The sequence below is a fragment of the Perkinsus marinus genome (genome assembly GCF_000006405.1).
Source record: "Perkinsus marinus ATCC 50983 genomic scaffold scf_1104296942480, whole genome shotgun sequence".
Classification (NCBI taxonomy): domain Eukaryota; phylum Perkinsozoa; order Perkinsida; family Perkinsidae; genus Perkinsus; species Perkinsus marinus.
The window spans coordinates 2,237-19,772 of NW_003212171.1; the positions used below are offsets into that span (position 1 = coordinate 2,237).

Sequence of the window (17,536 nt, forward strand, 5' to 3'; positions counted from 1 at the left end):
TGAGCACCTCAATTGGCGATATCTGTAATACATACCGTATTCGAACGCCTCAGCATATACCTAGCGGCATATCGCCAACTCTCGGTGAAATCTGCATTTCACCGGTATTACGCCAAAGATTAGGCAAAACACGTCATAATCTTGGCCAAACCTGCGAGTTTCACCAAATTTTTGGCGATTCCCCGGCCTAGCGCAGATTCCAGCGACCCAAGGTTGCCAAAACTTGGATCCAAGCGCAGAATAGATCACTTCGGCGAGCGGACTTGGCGGACGATCCCGTGTAGATTTCAGCGGATGCGCTGAATTCTGTACGGCGAGCCGACGAGCTTGGCGAAATCCCGTAAAATCCTGGCCGTATCACGCATATCGCCAAATTGCTTAAATTTCCTAGAAACAAGGAATCGCCAAAGTTGGTGAGTTGGCGAAACCTGGTGCTCCGAGTAATGTTCAGGTGAATATAGCGCACGCCATTATAATCGATTCATCGTAAAACGCAAAGTTTTGGTGCAAATACGCAACAATGATGGGCAGTTAACGCGAACTGTTGACGGTCATTAACACCAGTTCTCGCAATGGGAACCAATAGTTCGTGCCGAATTCTAGAGTAACACTGAGTGGTGAGCCTTGATTTATCTTTAGTGAAAAAAACTACACTCGAGGAGTCTTCAGGTCATCAGTACCACTCCTTTTTCGGATCATGTCCAGCCCAACTGAGGCACCTCCTACTGTGTCACTCGATGCCATCATAACAATTCTATCGGAGAGCCTTCAGGTCGATCGAGAAAGGCTCAGCGAGATTGTCCTCAAACACACCCTCGTTAGCACAGGTTCGTGTTCTACTCTTGCAGTCCCGTCCTGTACCTCAGCTTGACCCAGCAGGCACTTGCCATAGACATACCGAGCCTCACACGCAAGTCTCTCTGAAAGCCCTTACAGGTGGGCGCCCAGTAGCCGACATGAACGTCGTGGAACTCAGACGCCTCATGGAAGAGCATGCCGGTAGCGATGAGAAGTAAACATTACTCTATGCACAAGTTACCTTCGGTCAGTGTTGGAAGAATGTATGTTCGCTCTCGTCAGCTGCATTCAGGCGTTTCCTCACTCATTATTAGAGTTTACATGTGAACTCGGGTAGAAGTATACAGAAACCATTGGGAATCTCATTAGCTTCCTCGGAAATCTCATTTTGCCCTCAACACATGTTGATCATTTGCATATTTTCCCACGCTGTTTTCCGTATTCCCTCAGAGTCATCCCTTTCCTACTACGATTCTGTCTCGGTGAGTTCCATTACGGCCAAAGAGCCACACCCCTGCTGCCCGGCCAGCATCCAGCCAGGAAAAGCGTCGGTGAGACTCCATTGCAGAGCAGGTGAACCCATAAGAAGCTTTCTATTAGAATCTGCCCCTTCTGATGATACCAGTGACACTCAAAGTCCTCTTTCTAATAAACACAACTCGGTAAGAACACTTCCCACAACCCTGCAGTACTAGCGGTCGTCGTCGTGTTGTATCAGCCCTCAGTCGTTTTTGAAGCTTTCGATGTATTAGCGTCGGAATCTCGCTACAATCACTTACACCAAGTCGCAGGTTGGGTTGACCTCGACAACAAGGAAGTGTGGGAAAGGTAACTTCTTCGACTTGGCGGCATCCCATCAGACTCCCACAGGTATGTCCGCGATGTGCTCGACGGCTGTGTCCAGTCCGGAGACCGAGTTTTTGAAGCTGGATGCGGTGTATTGGCCTTCCTATCGGCCGCGCTCGCTTTCATGTAGTCACCAGACACTCTTGTCTTTACTACTTCCTTTCTGAAAAGGCCCGACATCACCATCGGTGGCTGTGATGGCGCCCCCAGGACTGTGAGGCTCGTAAAGAAAGAACTAGCTCCACGCGAGTTCAGAGACAACTTTTTCGTTGGTATGTTAAGTCATCATAATTCCGCTACATTTTTCTCAAGGTATGTTGCCGGATAGCTTAAGTGGCGTCGCTGATGAGTCGTGGGATGTTCTCATCTGCAACAGCGTTTTTCAGTAGGCTTGGTACTCTCATTCACTTGCTCCTTTAGGAAGTGCTCAGATATTTCGCTTCACACGATCAAGCTTTGGAGACCGTTAACGAGATGCTACGTGTGGCGAAAAAGTGGGTTATCATTGCTGATGTGTGTTGCGAGAAGTATAGGCATCTTATCGAAGGTAACAACAATGATCGAGATCTCCTTAAACATATAGCAAATCTCATATTTGCATTCAGGAGCTGTACGCACCATGGACTGGACCAAGAATCTCCCTAAATATCGTACATACGAGAAGACTTGGTGGGATCAGTTTGACGACCAGGGTCATCTCGTCTCTATCCGCCATGTTAGAGTGAAGGAGTGAGTTGTGGTCAGCTAGCAGAGTGGCTTATATGCATTCTGACAGGTATACCAGACGCCAGCAGCGCTACGTGGTTTACATTGAGAAAAACGGCAGAAAATAAACCGGAAATGTTAGTTTGAAAACTTTGCCTAAATGGGTCATTTTTTTGTCAAAAATAAGTTTCATTCAACTGCTATGGAAGGTTTGCGGTGGATAGTCTTCATACTCGTCTTTTCGGTTGTGGGTAACCTTTCAAACGCTTGGAAAGTGAAACACTGTGGGGGTCTCTGTTGAGTCATGCATACCTACATGATGTGACTGTGAGGATCCGAACTACTTCATAATGAAGCATAAGGTTCATGTGTCAACTCGAATGGCCAGCTGGTGGAATTTTTTCTACGACGCTCGCGAACACCAAATGGGGAAATTGTATCAATGACGAAACTCAAGTTCTCTATGATCGTATCAGGGAGACAATGTGACCATGTCGCGTGGCGCGCGAGGCTTTCCCCACTTTTTTGGATCCAAGCAAATGCATTCGGCTGCTGCTGGTCTAAGTTATCATATATCGGATGATAAGGCAGCGTATATGTCTGCTGCTAGTCTTTTATACACAACTGCCAGTCTGAACCGCGCAAAATGAGCCCGGGTACTGTCCCAAATCGGAACACGTTGGTCATGCGGGAACAGGCCTCCGAACACAACTAAGCAACCTGGTTCTCCGAGCTCGCCTTTGAAGAACAAAGTTTGATGCTTGGCATTGCTAATCATTCTCAATGGCATGTCTGCGGTAGACAGAAGCCCCATGGGGATGCTTCTGTCCACCGCCTGCTTATCGTTGTTGGAGTTGGGTTAGAGCCAATGATTTCATGCTGCCACGAATACAAAGGTTGTGCAACAGTATTCAAGCACTTGCTGATCATATGCTCTAGCCACTAGCAACGCGAACACTACAATCCTACGGCCCAGGGTTAGTGTAAAATACGTGTCCATGTATGCAACAACTGTGACAGCTAGTCGAGGAGGCAACTACTCCTCCAGCATTCTCGTGTCCGCATGGGGACCGTCGCAACTTCAATATCCCTTCTGAAGGAGCAGCCGCCTTGTGCTCCAGCACTGCACTTTCTTCAAAATCTCTGAGGCATTGGACGAGGTAAGAGCATACACTCGTCGTTACATACTTGATAGTCGCCTCAGAGGATGAAGTATCCTCAAAATCATCATCATAGGAGGTGTCCGATTCTATCTCCTCCGACAACGTCGTTGGAGGGAACATCGGAATGCTGACGACGATCGTATAACCGTGACTTCAGTGACTTGAATGGTCAGAACACCCACACGGAACCGTCCTCAGTTTTCAAGTTTATCGTGCTCATTCTCCAACCAGACGGCTTCCTCTCATTCAAACTCGGAGGTTCTCGATCTCGACTGTTATCATTCATCTGCTCTAGCGCCGATTCGATTGGACTCTCGATGGCAGATGACTGCTCGGGCATCCCCGCAGCATACGAGTTTCGCACTGAGATTCGGCTCGAACACTAATATTCGAGCATTCTTACTTTCACACGGTTTCGGTCGTCTAAGACTTGTCGGATCAGCAGGCCGTCGACTATACAGGTCGAACCCACGCTCTCTCGCTACGATGTCGCCATCATCGACAGTCATCCTACGTCGATTTCCAGTCATGGTTTATGTACTATCGCAACTGTTCACCTCCTCGCAATACGCCGCTTCTGCTCCACCAGGCGCATATATTTTGCACGTGTGGGCTTGTCGAACCTCTGCCGATACCTGTGGGAGTACGAGCCCCCACCCGTCTTAGTAAGGCCGGGAGATCCTGTCATGCAGCAGTGGCCTTGTGAGTGTCCTACTAGACACCAGTGGGAGCATTCTAAGCATCGTATCGTGCTGGCGAATACACCCAATGCGTCGATCGTCGGTTCCACCCTGATTGCACTGAACGCGATCGGATAGCTCTGAATGCTGACAGGAGTGGTCATACACGATGACATGGCAGACAACATGCTTTGACTTTTCGTTTGCATCTCAGCCATCCTGAGATGCAGATCTCAGTGCATGTCGATGCTCGATCGGAGATCGCCGATACCCTTGGGTGTACGAGAACATAACATTGTGGAAGCTGAGAGCTGGGCGATTTAAGGACGAAGAATGAAGCTTTTCCCTCGTAAGCTAATAGAGTTGAAAGTTTCGACTTGAAACCAATGAGGCCAAAGTTCCGAGGAACAGTTTTTGAGTCGAAAATTCGAACTTCGACGACACGGGACTGCCGCGAATGGACGCGTCACTCAAGGGGGAGAAATTCTTCACTACGATCTGCTACTGTTACTAGCCAGGCTCCAGTGGTGCCTGTCTCAGGCAGGGTGGCCCGAATTATTTCATTGGCAGGCCAAGCGAAAAATTATTTTCTGTATTTTTCTTTCATTCTTCCTTCAAACTTCAATTTTTTCTCCGAACGGAATAGTTTTTCTATCTTTCCTTCCGCGTCCCACCCTATCTGCCTCCCCCAGTTGTGCGACGCTAGTGAACTGAAGGTGCAGCGGGATTAAATGGACATTACTCGCATCATCCGTCTAAATCGAGATGCAGCAAACGCCAACTGAGAAAAGTGAACATACATACGTGACAATAATTGACATGACATACATTGACAATGTCAATTTGACATATGTCATGCGAACATACATGACATATGTTGCTCAGCGGCTGAGCAACATATGTGGGATGAGCCTCAGCCGGTTCAACCAGGTCAACCAAGAGTTGCAGCATCCAGTTGAAGGTGGGGCTGCTCATAGAGACTCTATGATAGAGTTCTGCGAGATCCCCGAGCTGTCGCGCCCATATTCATTCTCCTCATAATTTATGAGGATTAATTTATGAGTCATAAACTCTTTCGAACGACACTCCCAAACGGGTTCCATTACAATTCGGAAAATCCAAACAACTGAGAAGGATAGTTACTAGCTATCCCGAATCAGCTACTAACGATATACGATCTGATTACAGTAATCAATTAGTAACTAAAATGATGCCAGAAACGTTCGTTTTGGGGCAAAGAACTTCATTGCTTCCAATCGGGCGATTCGCACATCTCTGATTCTGGTGGATAACACTTCTTTGGAAGAAGTGTTATCCGCTTGAATTGGCTCGATGAGAGAACAACTCGTTGGAGACCCGTCAGCCTAGGCGAGAATCTCATCCGCTTGAATTTACCATGACACCAAATTGGTAGTTGTTGGCAGCACCCTCATCTGAGCTATCCTCCGTAATTGACGAGCTAGACAGTGACATGAATGTGAACTCAAGGTAACCAAAACCTAGTCGAAAAAAGAACGAGACGCCTGGGACCGTCCCAGTGGGACGGTGACGTGCTGACTTGCCAGTGACTAAGTTACGTCCCATCACCCAGCACGTGTCGCACGCCCTAGCCACGTTACTAGGCTAGTAATGCTAGCGCCACCAGCCGCTGGTGGCGCCACGCCAGCTACACGTCTCCGCGTTATTAACGCGGCGCTCCAAGGCTTGCACGCCAGCTACGGTAGTTGATTACAGCGTTCGCAACGGAATAAGAGAAACGGAGACTGTATCCTGCCAGGATACATGAACACCCCACATGCCATGGTTCTTACAGAAACCCAGGGTAATCCTGGGTGATCGGTTCCTTTCTTCATTAAGTTTTTTTCCAATTTTTTTCAGGCCCGTTTTTTAGTGCTTGATACACTCAGTGTGTCGAGGGAAAATCCAAGACAGTCCGCTGCGTGAATGTGCGTCCGTGCAAGTCAAGCCAGGTCACCCTTGTGCTCATCGAACAAGTTGGTGTCCAGCACTGTGGTGCTGGGTGTCGTTGTCGTCGACCCTCTCATCCCACCGGGGGCTTGCCTGGTAGGAACGTTTCCTCCCTGGCAGATCGATTCGCGACTCGAGCTCTTTTCCCCATTGTTACGCTAGGTCGCGGATGGAAGCCTGGGGTTTTTAATGCGAAAAAACGGAATGAAAAAATGGAAAGAATGGTTGCTCGTGAGGATAACAATATTTTCCCTTCAAATGAGACTACCCACCTATGTGACGACTTTCATCATCTTCTTTATAGCCTGTCGTCCAATCGTGAACGGCACCCGTCCGGGGGGGACATCTGCTGCGCTTACTCGGTGATGGTATCATCTACCGCGAATTTCAGGCTGGTGATGACACCAAGAAGGTCGGCACATACTTCGCTTCTCGCTGCAAAACGGTTCCATGTTTCGTCGCAGTCGACACTTCTATTAGCAGCAAGGTGAGTTTATTCCCGACGGATTGAATGTTTGCGAACGCCCTCAGGGCGTCGCCCTACAATAGGACCTATCATCGTAATGCTATCATCTGAATACGTGGAATATTCGTGGTCTGACCAAATAATGCATTATTCCGTGTACTGCATTAGGAGTGAAAATCACAATGGGTTTGCGCTCATTCAGACAGTCGTCGGCCTTGTTTTGATGCACATCCCTGCTTCCGATCTCGATGAAGAAGTTGAGAAGGCCATCGATGAGCTCATGTGAGCCGGAAGTCTGTCATCCTCTAGCGGAAAAATGCTCTTCCTACATATAAATCATATAATAGGACTTGTATCATGCTACAACAGTCATGAGCTTATCTCGTAAGTGTTTGCAAAAGCCCTCTTACAGGCCAGATCCGAGCAAGAAAAAGAAGAATAAAGTTATTGGTTACATAGCCTACGTAGGTTGGGGAGTTTCAAGTGGCGATCGTTGAGTTGACTATTCTCGAATTGCAGGTTATAGTAGCTAAAGATAGACAGGGGGAAAGAATAGGGACGAAACTCCTCGAGGAGACCTTCCACGAAGTAAGAATATTCCGTAATTCCAATTACTAATTCGTGAGAAATCTCAAATAACTTGAGTCAAATTCACTGTGCACTGACAACACTCATACTTTCATCATCAACCTGTAGTTGACGAGCACCAGCTGACTACTTTCAGCTCGCCAGATCTCGACCTAACCTGGTGGCCATGTATCTGATGGTGGCGATGAGCGACGAGCGAGCCATCACCTTGTATGAGAAATCGGATTTCCTGAGGCTCTCATGTGAGTTGTTTGGAAGGCGATTAATTCAGCTCCTCATAGTCGGACTATGATAGTCCCCCGCTAGTTTGCGCTAGCAATTCGCAGCCGTCCGAGCGTAATGCTTTCATGCTTTCTCTGGGTGTGTACCATGAGTAACGTATCTCAGATCAAACTCCCGAGTATTACTACTATGCGCGTTATGATATCAAGTAGCGGAGTTTGGCAACGGAGCCGTCAATCTTCGGAAGTAAGTCCACTCCTCTTAGTGTCGAGATACTCTTAGCACCGTGCTACTTATCATCCCCATTTCAGCATCATGATATCAAGTCTGCGAATTATCTACTGCGTGGCTTGGAGTATGTCGACCGAGGCACAAGATCATCCACTCGATGGGACAGGACTCCGAGTCTTGCTTGGTCGGTAGACTATTTTTTCCGTTTCAATATCTCCTTCTTTCTCATTCATCTCTCATCCTTATTTGCATCATTATTAGAATTCACAACCGGAGATCTGGCATCTCGCTACCCCAAGCTTGATCGTAAGTGTTACAGAATTTCGTATCATCTGCCTTTGTTGCGTGAGCTGTCCTAACTACTTATTGAAAAATGGACAAGAGGAAGCGGGTTGGGAGATACTCAAAGTGTTGTCACATGACAACCCAGAGAAGACATCACAAACTGACCTTGTCGCAGAATTAACTTCTCTCGGACTCAACCTCAATGGTGGGAATGCGTTCATTCCTCAAGAGACTCACCGCTCCTCATGAATTATCATTCTTAAAGAACTTTTCACTTGAGGGAGCACCTTTAGAGTCCATGCTACTCAAGAAAAGGACGACGTAAGGATCGCTAACTCATCCCATAGTCGACGAATTGATATCGTCGACTTGGGCGACGTCAAGTTCAATGTTACTTCAACGAAGTATGCTAACGCTCATTCACGTGTCAGACGACAGCACCAGGACAAAGCCTACCAATGCTCCACGATTGAACTCTTTTCCCTTGTGTTCATCCAGTGTGTGCTAGTAGAAGCTGTCGTACCTAGCTGATGATAGGATAATATTCAACAGGAAGAAACACCGCGAACAAAATTGCTCACCATCAATCCTATGTACAGTATACTCCCGAACAAACTCTCCTGTTTCCGAGTTATACAAGAATACGTGATCAGCGATCGTCTAACACGAACCCATGGCTTTGCTGTTGGTGTGTTGCTGGCCTAGTAAATCAAACGAATCAGTAGCAGCTTCAAGGAAGGTAAAACGTAAGCTTTGGTGTTCCAGTTCGGAATCGTCCTCCTCCGAGCAGGAGGACGACATCGGTTTCCGGAACTGTGCGAGCGCTGTCGCATGCTGAAACGTTCGGAGGAGTTTTCCCGCTCAGACGAAGTTCTTTAGTTTACAGATGGTCATGGCACAGATACCTTAGTTACTAAGGTATCTGAATAAGTGTTATATCAAAGAGGATGCTGGAATATTGTTGTCCCCCCTCTAAGTAGTGATACTCACCTGATCAAATCGCTCACTTCATCATATCCCCATCCATGAGATTTGTCCTGCCAATGATGTGACCACCACGATTGCGTAGCGTGTTCTCGGCGCAATTATCATCACACAATGATGTAGTCACGAAATTATGCTGGTGATTGGGATCCGCCTCCCTCCTGTGACTGATGACTCGACCTGTGAACAGCCATCAAGTAGGAAAAGACGATTTAACCAACTCAATGAACGGATTGTGTGCAGCGCGACTGTGCACGCATACACATAGTAGCGTGCGATGCGCGCACAACGTAAGAGTTATCGGACAAATGACATGAAATAGGGAAACATTACAGCAACCATGAAGCTCTGTCTAATCACTGAGAATCTGCAGTTGTGTTGGAAGCCGGCCACTGCCAACTCACATGATCTAAAATAGCAGCAGTATTGACAGGTATTCGGACGATCGCTAGCTCCAAGATCCATGTCAGGATCTGGACACCGGTCCAATGGACCGTGTCCATATAGAGTTATACTATAACTCTCGATGAATGAGTCTCGTCTTGGATCATAACACTCGAATTTACCAGAAACTTGTCAATTCTCGCCTCCGATGGTAGCATTATATTGATCGATAATCGATCATCGATTATTTCGGCTCAAGTCTTTGAGTAGAAGCGATTGGGTAAGGATGATCTCGTGGCCCTGGCAGAGTCCCTTCTCCAGGTCACGGCAGAGTATTTTATAAGGATTGAATAAACTTCTTCTGAAGGCGCAAAACTAATTTCCGTGAGCTCCGTGGCACGCACGGAGTCCGTGCGAAATTAAAAAACTTGGGCATATCTCTCTACTCCAATACTTATTGTAAATATGACGGGGAAAATGTGTTCGAATTCCATTGTGATACTCTGCGCTTGCAGGGTCTGCGCACGCGTGCAGCGTTCATAATTCACGAAGTCCTCACGCGTGAACAGACCGCACAAAATGTAGATCTTTTAGAGCAAGAAGAATCTAAAACTTCTAAACGCATATTGAAGTCTTTGAAAAACTGGCCTGGATTTGGGGAAAACTTAGTCAAAACCCGCTCATCGAATACTCTGCCTGACGGGGATCCATGTGATTTCTACTTTGATCTTGTCCTCTTCACCCATACACTCATCCCGAAAGCGCATTCGCGGACTGCCGTTCATTTCAAGTATCACATTTGCCGCCAATTTTGTTTCCAACATAATATTGCCGACATTATACAGAGCGAGTTTTCTTTGTGTGGTACTTCGTATGTGTTTTTCTGGTTGATCGGCACTGTTACTTCACATATTGCATTCCAGGGTAGCATTTACTTTCCATTCATTTCAGCTCCGCCGAGCATGTCTATCAAGACGTGTGATCCATGCGTTGAGCGTCTGCAGAGAGTCTCCATTCAGAGCCCCTGCACTACTCCGACATGCTCTGAGGGCTGCTCTCGACTACCTCATTTGAATCCACCCAAAGAGGAGCGGGTTCTGGCTCCGGCGTCTGCTCTGGTCTCGCCAAGGAATGCGATATCTGGCCTATGCAGATCATTTGGTGTTCGAGTTCGTCTTCGAGACACATTTCTTCAGTTCGAAGACGCTACTCAAGATTCTGCTGAGATTATAGGTAGAACAGACAAGTAATAACCACTGTATTGTGACCTCATTGTGTGTTTGCATTCGCCGCTCAGATGCTCCGGATTGATTCGAGCTGCTTCCGACCCTGATGTTCGCGGTCTCGAGCATAAGCGGTGGTTCGTACCTGACGGTCACCGCTGGACAACAAAAGCCGAAGAGCTGTCCGTTGAAGAGAAAGACAAGGCAGGCTCGAGCCATCATCTGTTCTCGACACCCATCGAAATGGTCTTCGACTCCCTAACGACGGAGGATTTGTTCGAGGGCGATGATTATTCTCCCAGTGAGCAGACTCCAACTGCGATGGTAGACTCGTCTGCTTTGAACGTCTACCGCGAGAGGGAAGAGAACTATGGAAAGGTTTCTGCTAATGGTCCACGAGAGCACGGATGTGGTTCACGACCGGTCTCAGTGCACGAGGGCGGCCAGAAAAATAAATCAGGGATATCACTCGGCGCCAAAGACGATGTCGAGATGACAACTGTTATGATTCGAAATTTTCCCCGTCATCTTTCGCAGCAAGATATTATTGACACAATTTTGCTCCCCAGGGGACTCATTCCTGGTGAAGATTTCGATTTCTTCTATTCGCCTATGAATTTCCGAACATTGCAGAATGCTGGCTACTGCTTTGTCAACTTCTGTCACTCCGCCAAGGCTCAGCGATACGTCGAGTTTCCCAACGAACACAATCTAGAATGGACAGTATGCTGGGCACGGGTACAGGGTCTAAGTGCTAACTGGAATCACTACAAGGACTCTCCCGTAGTTCAGATGCCGGAGGAGTACAGACCCAAATGGTTCGCAGAAGACGGTCAACTGTTGGACTTCTGCGATGTTGAGAGCGCAGATAATGGTCGAGAAGGCTTCTCCTCACAGGAATGCCCCGCTCCTCGGTTTATTCCGCATCAACGTGATGACAACGAACCTGGCTCTCCTGACCAGCTTTCGGGTTCCGAAGGCGAACTGCGGTGGTCGCATAAGGTGTTTGTTGGCGGACTCGATGCAAAAACGAAGGCAAGAGATTTACTATCATATTTTTCTCAATTTGGGGATGTCATTGACTGTGTGGTGAAGAGCAATACCACAACTGGATCGTCCCGCGGTTTCGGCTTCTGCACCTTCATCTCCCCCGAGGGCTATTCTAACTGTCTCATGCGTCAATCTTGCCACCAAATACGAGGAAGGAATATTTCTGTTCAGCCCTACTCTCGAAAGCGCGGAATCCGTCGTCACTCGTGATTACTCACATTATCCCAGTGGGATGATCCCACCGGTCCCATCATTAACATTCCCTTTCGCTCTCAGAGCCTTCTCTCGATTATTCTCATTATGAGGGAACGTGATTTGATTTGTCGAATATGCTAAGACAAACCACAAATCGTCGCACCCTTAATGGGATCGAGTGATTAGAATAACTTTTTTTGCCGACTCTGACTTCAATAGTGTTTCTATCGCTATTCAGCATATCTGGTAATGATCGTTCTGGGCAGTTGCGTTACGAGACAAGTGGAATAGGTCATCACTACTGTTTCGAATGAGCCAGTGAAATTAATCTCAACTCGAGTGTTTAATTTTCTAGCGCATATCGTTATTAGGTTGCCTATGAGTTGAGTAACTTTCTTTTGGCGACTTTGTGACTCAAATGACTGAGATAGCACGTCACTAGAGTATATAATATACTGTATATCACTAGATGAGCGTTTTTATGAATATTGTTACGATCTCGGTATGGAAACCGAAAATCTATATTGAGTGCGGTACGATTCTCATAAATTACGGCTGTAGGCAACGTGACACAATATTCACAACAGCGTTCTGGAACTGAAACGATACCCTCTTCTCGCAGACAGTGCTCTTCGCTGAGTAATCAGCCATCGACAATTCAACCACACCAAGATCAAATAGTGATGTGAAGTAAGTTAGGTTCATTACAGCTTACGGTTGACGGAGTCGTAATCGTGAGAACAATACGCAATCCGAGCCGGGGCCATCTGTCCCAGAATGTTGAGAGATACGGCGGACTCGCACGTTGCTAGAGTGGGCCTCTCTGAGTGGCTGCCGGAAGGGAAAATAGAGTTTCTTCCCCTTGTTGGGATTCCCAACTGGAAAATGGAGGAAAATGGAATATCCAGTTCTTCGGAGGCTAGAGAACATGCCAGGGTCAACCTGGGTATGACATGAGATCCTCAAACATTGTCGTGGCGCAAGACTCGCGCCCTTAATTGGAACCCCATGGCCTGCTTTTCAGGCATCGCCTGACACTGCCAGCGTGCGTCCACGCTAGAAATGATTCAAATCACAATATACCGCTCCCCACACTTCGCTCTCTCGGCGACTAGTTGTGTGGTATCACCAGTTTCCTTATATCCCAGTGGTCAGAATAGTGTGACAATGAGTAGGTGATCGTTTTATTCTAAGCAGGCTACTGTACCATGAGTTTACTCCTTTGAAAGAAGTAAACTTAGGCTGTGGAACTGTGAGAGAACTCACCAATGCGCGGATCACATCCTCCGATTCAGCTGGTCTAGATCTCCAGCAGTATCTCATATTCTCCGAACTAACAATAGATAACAATGATATAACAATATGTGCGGCCTACAAAGTTGGTCCTCTCCGGCAGCGAAACGCTCGAAGGCTCGCTCCCCCGCACGCTTCTCAGATCCGGAAGGATAAATATACCCAACAACAGTTACCAATATATCATCTAGGTTTAGTATATTCAGCTAGTGCAAAATATATGTTTGATAACCGATCTCCGGTTCCGTCACTCGAACTCGCGAGCTGACTCATCGCATAACAACAGGCACTTTCGCTCTGTGCCTGAGCGCGTGCGTGCATGGAGAATTATTCTGGCTTAACTACGGAGTGGCCAGAAGGCCACCAGATGGATCAAATGACTCCTCTGTACGCCTAGGTTTCCGCAGAAGAACTCGATTATGCAGTGAACAGCTCGACAAGATATGCACGAAAACCTAAAGTAACGGAAAAATGTCCAGCCCAGTGATCGAACCTAGGACCTATGTCAAATTCATTGATCGAACCAATAGACGTGAACGAGCCTTTGTGAGCTCCGACCCTCCGTCACGAAGGCCTAGTGTATAATACACAACTTCCAATTTATTGACAACAAAATGAGATCATCAGCATCTGAAACTTCAGTAAAAATGCCAAGTACACAACTCCACGACGACAACCGTTTGAAGGCAACTAGCAGAACTGAAGCAAGCTAAACACATCAATCTTCTCAAATGAGCGGTGCTCGAAGATGATCATTAGCGACGGAGTCTCTTTTAGCGGCTCTCCTCTTCTCGACCAGCATGCCCACAGCGACTCCAACAACGGCAAAAACAACACCAATCACGACCTGTCAAATCAGAGTAAAACTGAATGCTTGCTAAATTAACTTACTTCTCTTCCCCAAGAATTTCCATTAGTAGGAGCAACCTGGTCAATTCCAGTTGCGGACGCTGACGTGCCCATGCTCGACATCATCTCAAGAGCTACAGGCTCAGCTAAACGCCAAAAATGTAACAACGACCGCACGCTTTCAACAACCTACCAGTCACCCTCCGATCGAGAAGTTCTTTCTTCGTCTTCTGCAAAGCTTGGACAATATCAAGATCAGCGCATTGGCCCATGCTCTCGTTGTCTAACCCGCCGTCCAACACGAGGGACTCGACATCACTGCAGCCCCACTGGCTCGTCTCTTTATTGAAGGACTGATCAGAACGGACAGGAGTTACACGAGCGACGGCCTGCTGACCAACTCCACCTTAGGCAGTTTATACTCAGGCTTGACATAACCCGGCGGAGTCGACTGCCTATTGATAGGCGCCTCAGCTGGGGAGACGTAAATGGGATGAATATCATTGGTGAAGCCGATCATATGGGCGTACCTGAGGCCATCACAGTGAACATAGTAAAACTGTTGTATTATATTCACTCAATCGGCGGAGATGTTGTACTACAACAACACCGCAACACACTGAACCCTATCTTGATTGCAAACCAAGGAATCCAAAATAGCACTAAGCCACTGCAGGATGCCTCACCAGTTGGGAACTCCAAAAGTAACACCAAGGGCCGGCTCAGTATCCTTAGTAGGGAGTCTATTATAATAGCCATCATTATACATAGCGATCAGCTTCTTCCCCATAGACCACCATTCATCAACGACATATTTCTGTAGCGCACTCTGTGCCTTCTCAACTGATTGAATGACAGTAGCACACTTTTCACAGTATCTCCTGCGAGGCCTACCTTTTTTGCTGGCATTCTTGGCGGCCAACTCGTCCATTTTAGCCAATTCTATATCCACCAAATCCTGCATCTTTTGGCGCATAGGAAAAACGACCTGGAAGAAGGTAACGATGATATCAGCACGCATATAACTCCATATTGTTGCGCATCACTCGAGAACAAAAGGGAAGAAAAATACAATGGTACTCGCGAAACTTGAACCACCACAAAAAGGAAGGACAAGAAGCACCTCTATTCCAAGAAGCAAGTTACTCAAGCTTACTCTATTCCATCGGGGAGAAGGGGTTCGAGGAAAAATATTGAGGAAAAATTTGTGAGGAAAAATACGCACATGATCAACCACATATGTTGGTGACAATATGGAGATGCTGATGAAACTCGGGGAGATTATTATCGACTCCTGCACATTTCTAACTCGATTTGTATACAAGCTTCTATAACTACTGAGGAAACTCCTAATCCCAGCTGAACAATGCAAACATATACTCCAACGCTAGTTATAATTTGTGTAAAACACTAAATAGACAATGTTCATACTGTGATACTCACTATTAATCATTTCTCTTCACTAAAAAGGATAATATTAGAGTAAATGCTGGAAATCGTACATGTCGCTTCAAGACGCTCACCTGTTCGCTCATATTCTTGAAGTTCATATTCAACCAGTTGCTCACAAACTGGAAGGCCCAGAAAGCTGACTTGTCATCGAACTCGAGTAGTAGTCCTCTTTTATATGATTTGTCGACACCCTTCCAATCCGTGTCAGCTCGGAAAGGTAGATATACACTAGTCATGGGCTGATCCACGGCAAACCTGAAAGAAAAAATCACCTCGGGAAAAACAAACGAGCGTGTCGTACCATCCGACTGAGTCCTTCACATTAGCCTTAGGTTGACCGAAGAATGAATAACTCGTCCGTGGAATCGAAATTCCCCGCGGAATTTGACCGAAAAACGCCTTGCCGCCTTCAAGACGATACGGAGTCCCCCAAGGGCCCGCAAGCATGCCTTGAGAGAGGTCGAATTCAGTACCAGCGTAGTAGTCGCCTGAGAGTAAGAACTCACAAATTGATATCACGACCACACCCTATCCCCTATTCCCTAACGTACGACGCATATAAAGGCTTCTATTTGCATCGATAACAGTGGTACATCTAGCACTGGAGTTTCACCCTAGTGATATGAGAAAAACACTAGTGAAAAAATTATTCCACGACTACTGCATATCGCGAATATCGCGCTTCTCACAGAGTATTACGCCACCTCACGTAAAACGTCGAAACTCTAATATTCTCCTTTAATTCGAAAATCACACAAATGTCTGACCTCAAATTCTATTCCAAAACCACACCAATTCCAACTCGCCAAATTCATAACAGAAACCCTCTCGGTTAGCCTCTCCTACTATAACTTCAATAACTGATAAACAAACTACAACTGATAAATTAAACTAAACTGATTAAACTAGATTAAATAAACTCGAAAAACTGCGAAAAATGTTACGGCTATTCTTCCCAGACTCTGCTACTTACTAAAATACTGCATGAAATCCCTATGAGTCAGTTTTCTCTCCACCGGCACCGAGAAAGGCATCTTCCGCACATCCAGTTGGAATGGGATACCCATACTGGGATTAGCCAAATTAAATATTCGCCACGTCCTCAGTGCGCCATAAGCCGGTATAGGCTCTTTCTCTCCAGTGTGAAAAGTCATAGCATCAAAACCAACGACATAATTCCAACTAAGTGGTTCTTCACCATTCCATAAACCTAAGAGAAAAAACAAACAATTTCCTTTCACACCACATCCAATACTACTGCTCACCCTTCTCTTTAGTTGCCTCGCGAATTTTCGGGTTGAACAAAATGTCATCAGTGGGCTCCAATGGTAAATCCCCAATGATAAAGTTATTAGAAATAACAGCGATCTCGCCCTTAGGGACCCTTCGAGCCGCCCACACCGACTCAGTAATGTTCTTGGCGCCACCCGCAACGTGGAAAATCCAAGTCTCTCCAAGACTATCCGAAATAGTGAGAGCCTCTCCAGCGTCATCATAAGCCTCTACTCCACCAGCTTGCGTACCTACACTGAAAATTCCATGCACGTCACTTCTCGAAAATTCACATACCATAACTAACTTCAAATTCTTGAATGAGGAAACCATAATCTTCAACCAGTTGTCCCATGAGCTCAACAGCGCATCTCGCAGTCGCGCACCTCTCCAAAGCAACTTTCATAAGTTCACCAATATCGAGCAAAGCAGAATCCGGACCGTCGGCCTCGTTGATCATCATAGTCCCTGAATACTAATAATATTTTAATAATATTGGAGTTTCACCCTAGTGATATGAAAAACCCTACTGAAAAACATATTCCACGACTACTGCGAATATCGGTTTCTAGTACGGAGTATTACGCTACTTCACGTAAAACGGGTGAAACTCCATTAAGTATTTCATACTAATAACGACTACTCAACATTAAACCACAATCATATATATAATTAAAATAGATAGCACGTAGAAAATTTTCCAACCACTTACCGCAGCTAGACTCGCCCATAGAAAGCCCTGCCTCGTTCATCAGCGGCAGAGTACTTTCCCAATACCCGTAGTCGTCATTGCTGGTTGAAAAATATGACCCTTGGGCTCGAAGGGTTGAAATTGGGGTAAACTTGGGCTCATATAACTCAGCTCGGCCACTTGTTATCATC

The 17,536-nt window shown here is 46.5% G+C and overlaps 4 protein-coding genes across 4 annotated transcripts; 3 read left to right on the plus strand and 1 right to left on the minus strand.

Moving 5' to 3' along the window:
- Positions 1-1,958: 1,958 nt before the first annotated feature.
- Positions 1,959-2,377, plus strand: Pmar_PMAR029687 (hypothetical protein; the record flags this gene model as incomplete). Its single annotated transcript, XM_002781409.1, has 3 exons — positions 1,959-2,029; positions 2,076-2,191; positions 2,250-2,377. 3 exons carry the CDS (start codon positions 1,959-1,961, stop codon positions 2,375-2,377), a joined length of 315 nt encoding a protein of 104 aa, XP_002781455.1.
- A 3,759-nt stretch (positions 2,378-6,136) lies between these two features.
- Positions 6,137-7,244, plus strand: Pmar_PMAR029688 (hypothetical protein; the record flags this gene model as incomplete). The annotated part of the gene is made up of 5 exons (XM_002781410.1): positions 6,137-6,256; positions 6,552-6,647; positions 6,829-6,908; positions 7,039-7,090; positions 7,146-7,244. 5 exons carry the CDS (start codon positions 6,137-6,139, stop codon positions 7,242-7,244), a joined length of 447 nt encoding a protein of 148 aa, XP_002781456.1.
- Positions 7,245-10,282: 3,038 nt separating this feature from the next.
- Positions 10,283-11,803, plus strand: Pmar_PMAR029689 (heterogeneous nuclear ribonucleoprotein, putative; the record flags this gene model as incomplete). The annotated part of the gene is made up of 2 exons (XM_002781411.1): positions 10,283-10,566; positions 10,618-11,803. 2 exons carry the CDS (start codon positions 10,283-10,285, stop codon positions 11,801-11,803), a joined length of 1,470 nt encoding a protein of 489 aa, XP_002781457.1.
- A 1,933-nt stretch (positions 11,804-13,736) lies between these two features.
- On the minus strand, positions 13,737-17,385 carry Pmar_PMAR029690 (conserved hypothetical protein; the record flags this gene model as incomplete). The annotated part of the gene is made up of 12 exons (XM_002781412.1): positions 13,737-13,928; positions 13,973-14,076; positions 14,124-14,283; positions 14,337-14,460; positions 14,617-14,773; positions 14,825-14,918; positions 15,454-15,637; positions 15,684-15,870; positions 16,356-16,592; positions 16,648-16,905; positions 16,952-17,122; positions 17,367-17,385. The coding sequence occupies 12 exons, from the start codon at positions 17,383-17,385 to the stop codon at positions 13,809-13,811; spliced, it is 1,815 nt and encodes a 604-aa protein (XP_002781458.1). The 3' UTR covers positions 13,737-13,808.
- Positions 17,386-17,536: the final 151 nt, after the last annotated feature.